This window comes from Panthera pardus, unplaced genomic scaffold, assembly GCF_024362965.1.
Source record: "Panthera pardus isolate Hobbes unplaced genomic scaffold, ASM2436296v1 HiC_scaffold_21, whole genome shotgun sequence".
Classification (NCBI taxonomy): Eukaryota; Metazoa; Chordata; class Mammalia; order Carnivora; family Felidae; genus Panthera; species Panthera pardus.
This window is the reverse complement of record NW_026526777.1, coordinates 3,579,472-3,584,167: the sequence shown is the minus strand read 5'-3', so window position 1 is coordinate 3,584,167 and position 4,696 is coordinate 3,579,472. Positions and strand designations below refer to the sequence as shown.

Sequence of the window (4,696 nt, the reverse complement as noted above, 5' to 3'; positions counted from 1 at the left end):
TTTTATTTTATTATTTTATTTATTTTATTTTATTTTATTTTTTAATTTATTTTATTTTATTATTTTATTTATTTCATTTTATTTATTTTATTTTATTATTTTATTTTATTTATTTCATTTTATTTCATTTTGGGTTTTTTTTTTTTGTGGTTGGGAATGGCTTTCTCGTTCTTCCTGTTCTTTTTTCAGGTGGTCACGTGGACAGAGACCATGGGAAATTGGAGCAGAGGCCACATAGTGGAGTTTGTGTTGGTGGGCTTCCCTACCTCTCCGCCCCTCCAGTGCCTCCTCTTTGTCCTCTTCCTGGCAATTTACCTGTTGACATTGTTGGAGAACGCACTCATCGTTTCCACAGTCTGGCTCACGCCAAGCCTTCACCGCCCGATGTACTTTTTCCTTGGCCATCTCTCCTTCCTGGAGCTGTGGTACGTCAATGTCACAGTTCCCCGGCTTTTGGGAGCATTTCTTACCCAGGAGCGTAGAGTCTCCTACGTAGGCTGCATGACTCAGCTCTACTTCTTTATTGCCCTAGCCTGCACCGAATGTGTCCTGCTGGCCGTCATGGCCTATGACCGCTACCTGGCCATCTGTGAGCCCCTCCGTTATCCTAGTCTCATGCCATCCAGCCTGGCCATTCGCCTCGCTGCTTCCTCTTGGGGTAGTGGCTTCTTGAGCTCCATGATGAAGCTTCTTTTCATTTCCCGGCTGTCCTACTGTGGACCCAACGTCATCAACCACTTTTTCTGCGATATCTCCCCACTACTCAACCTCACCTGCTCTGACAAAGAGCACGCAGAACTAGTAGACTTCCTCTTGGCCCTGGTGATGATTCTGCTCCCTCTGTTGGCCGTGGTTTCATCATATGCTGCCATAATGGCTGCCCTCCTCAGGATTCCTACTGCCCAGGGACGTCGCAAAGCCTTCTCCACCTGTGCCTCTCACCTGGCAGTGGTTGTTATCTACTACTCTTCCACCCTCTTCACCTATGCACGGCCCCAGGCCATGTCCACCTTCAACCACAACAAGGTCATCTCTGTGCTCTATACAGTCATTGTACCGTTCCTCAATCCAGCCATCTACTGCCTGAGGAACAAGGAGGTGAAGGATGCTCTCAGGAAGTCGGTCCTGGGCAGATGCCACTATCCGAGGGATGTCCCAGATTGATGTGCAGCAGAACCTAGGAGGCAAGAAGAAACAAGGTGGCAATGATACCACCTGAAAGAATCATAGAAATAGGCTCAAAGGGAACATAAATATCAATTAGTACACAGTTTGGCTAAATAGTGTCTGGGAATCTCCCGATATAAACAAAAATTTGTGAACCATTGATCTTGTACGGGGTTTCCATACTAAGTTTGGATTGGCTGCAGAAGAGTCTCCTGGGGGCTGTTAAAATGCAAATTCCCCAAAAAGAAAATCTGTAGAGGGTCCGACAGGGCATTTCTAGGTTGCAACTCGGCCATGCATCACTTTCAACTTCCTGGGAACTCTTGTTTCATAGCCAGTTTGAAGTTCCCAACCCTAGATCAAAGCCTTTTATTTTATAACTGAGAAAGTAGAAGAAAGGGGATTTACTGGTGGATATGTCAAAGTGATGGGGGCTGTATTGCAGCAATGTCAGAGATCAAAATTCTCCAACCCTGCTCCCAATAAGAAATCACCAAAGTACCATGATACCCCAAGAACTGAAAGTCATGTCACCTACCTAAACAATATTCTGTGCCTCTCCCAGTCTTCCACCCACTGCAAGTCAAGGAAGAGGAAAACGTAGTGCTGGTATTCACCTATGTGTGCACCAAAGAACATGGCCAAATATTCATCTGAATCTCCCTTCTTTGACTCCAGTGGGTTACCAAGCTGGTTGACCTAATGAGGGTTGATTCAGTAGTAAGTGAAATGCCTTAGAAAGCGTTTATATAGATTGGTCCCAGAATCTTCTCCAGCACTATGGGCAGCTTCTGTTTTAATTAGTTGGTGCCTGGGTTATACCAGTTGTGAAATATTTTAAGTTTTGTTTCTGGGGCAAATGATGCAAGAACAGAAAATGCCTTTTTTTCCTTAAACCCATGTTAGTTAACATACACTGTCGTATTGGTTTCAGGAGTAGAATTTAATGACTCATCACTTACATACAACACCCCGTGCTCATCCCATCAAGTGCCCTCCTTAATGCCCGTCACCCATTTAGCCCATGCCCCCCACCCACCTCCCCTCCGGCAACCCTCAGTCTGTTCTCTGTATTTAAGAGTCTCTTACGGTTTGCCTTCCTCTCTGTTTTTGGAGACAAAATAAAAGAATGAGAGGTGGGATGCAGGTGTCTCTAGAATGAGTGAGATGTCTCAGATTCAAAGGCTGAATTATAAACATTCTTCCAAGTTCCTCTGAGTTCTGGGAACTTGCTTGAATTGCTTAGGGAGATTTTCGCAGCCCAACTTAAGGCTACTTTCTGCACCTTTGAACCGTGTTCTGTGTTTCTTTAGTTGTAGGATTTTGTAGAAACATAATCAAGAAAGTGCTGTTGAGCAAATAGTCAGAAACACAAATTGTCACGACGGACGCATTAGCTTATTCTGAACTAGGCTTTGGGGAAGAAACAAAAATGATTTTGTATTAAAGAAAACTATGGGGTCAATAATCATTTTAGGTTTTCCAGGGTGTAAAAGGAAACAACAGCGACAACAAAAAGAGCCAAGGCATTTGACGCTTTTAAAAGTATAAGTTGCTTGATGTTTATAAAATTTCTAAATAGTCTTTTAAAGAACCGTCTCTGAGACTGTCTCTGTGTACCCTCCCCTCAGTGTATTCCCTTTTCCTTTCCTGGAGTTATGGAAAGCATGGCCTTTTACTGTAAGAATTCTGCTCCCCGAGCCAAGAAATGTCACTAGTTTCACTCCAGTGAGTCCCTGTTGTAATGAAAACACTGTCACCTACCTCATGTGCTTGCTGTGAACATTACATAAACAATGTATGTGTGAGTAAAGTGTTAAAATCTTTTCTCTTGAAAGATAAATTTTGCTGTGGATTCACTTCCTTTTTCCTCCCCAGCTTTATCGAAGTAGAACAGATGGATAAAACTCTAAGGTACGTAAAGTGTACCACGTGACGATCTGAGACGCATGTGAACATACACTGTGAAAGCGTTCACCTTTGCTTAACTCTCCAGCTCCGGACTCTTGGAAGCCTGATAAATGCTATTAGGCAACACTGCTTGGGGTACAAACGGCCCCTGATGAGTAAAAGTCCTCTGGACCGGAGAATAATGCGAGTATTCTAAGTATCTGGGGAGAAGTCACAGCTTCAGGCTACTTCTGTGACTTGGCACGCCTTTTGCTGGGAGCCCTGGAAGCCAAGGATGCCAGGGACCTGTTAGAAGAGATGATGGCTCTTTGGGGACTTCAGGGGCCCAAGTCGAGGGGGACCTTGTGCCCTTGTGTGTGAATCTCATGTCCTCCCTCCTGCCCTGTGACTTTGAATCCCAGAGACCAGCTCCTTGTCTGTTTTCAGCACCCCTTCCACAGACGAGAAATTCCCGAAGCTGCCGTGCTGGGATGTTGTGTCTCTGTCCTATATTTCTCTAGGGGAAACTGATGCCAAGTGCGTCCTTTGGGGGGGTGTGGGTTGGATTATTTGGTGATTCCTAAGATCTTTGGGCATATAATAGCTAATCACGTAAATAGTCAATAAATGCGAAGCCCCGTCTTTATTATCATTTTGTCAAAAATAATATGACTATGGGCTTCTAACCAATGTGCTGTTCTACTAACCACGCCTCAAACTCACTCTTATGCAAATTGAGATTGGAGGACTGACTGGGGTCCCTAGAACGTACGTGGAAAGCTGGGCTCTGATCATCCTTCGTAATCATGTGGAGAAGGTGCTATGTTAACCAGAAAGTCTAGCGTTTCCACTGATCCGACCTAAAACTATTACAGCACGCCAGCGTGCCATTGAGTAGACTCAGTGAGGTTCACGCTCCTTTTAAACATGATCAGGATGGGGGCATCTGGGTGGCTTAGTCGGTTGACCGACTGACTCTTGATTTGGGGTCAGATCATGATCTCATTGTGAGTTCAAGCCCCATGTCGGGTTCTGGGCTGACAGCACAGACCCTGCTTGGAATTCATTCTCTCTCTGTCTCTCTCTCTGTTTCTGTCTCTGTCTCTGTATCTCTCTCTCTCTCCTCTTTCTCTCTCTCAAAATAAATAAAAAATAAACATTAAAATGTTTTTAAATGATCAGAATGTATCTTAACTCTTTTTTTGGATGTTAACATAGAACATAAATGTCCTCCTGGGATTTTAGTCTTGGATTTTGGGCTTGATCCTGACCCTCTGGGTATCTACATAGTACCGAGGGAGGAGCTAGAGAATGTCAGCTGGTACAAATGCCACCATTAGGGCCCTTGTCATATCACACTCATTCCCAGCGGGGGCAGTAGCCCTCCTAATTTGTTTTTCCCCTCATGTGAGAGGTTCCCGCAGTGTGTTCATTGGTGTAGATAGCTCACTTTTCTTCGCTGTGACAACCCATCTTTTTCAAGCTGAAAATATGCCCAGCCCCGGCCATAAATCCACATCTCTGCGTCACATGTTTGATTCGTCAGCTTTTCTTGTATCTGGCTGGGAGTGGTCGTATATCTCGTTTTTGTCCAATAAACGGAAGTAGAAGTCTGCTGGAGAGGATCTCCTTTTCAGAG

The 4,696-nt window shown here is 44.5% G+C and overlaps 1 protein-coding gene across 1 annotated transcript; it reads left to right on the top strand.

Annotated features, from left to right (window-relative positions):
- The first annotated feature begins 210 nt into the window (after positions 1–210).
- Positions 211–1,164, top strand: LOC109257227 (olfactory receptor 6P1). Its single transcript, XM_019433192.2, has one exon. It carries the CDS (start codon positions 211–213, stop codon positions 1,162–1,164), a length of 954 nt encoding a protein of 317 aa, XP_019288737.2.
- The last annotated feature ends 3,532 nt before the right edge of the window (positions 1,165–4,696 follow it).

What these genes read in the sequence shown, in the direction of transcription:
- LOC109257227 (XM_019433192.2), top strand. Translation starts at nt 211, where the DNA reads ATGGGAAATTGGAGCAGAGGCCACATAGTGGAGTTTGTGTTGGTGGGC.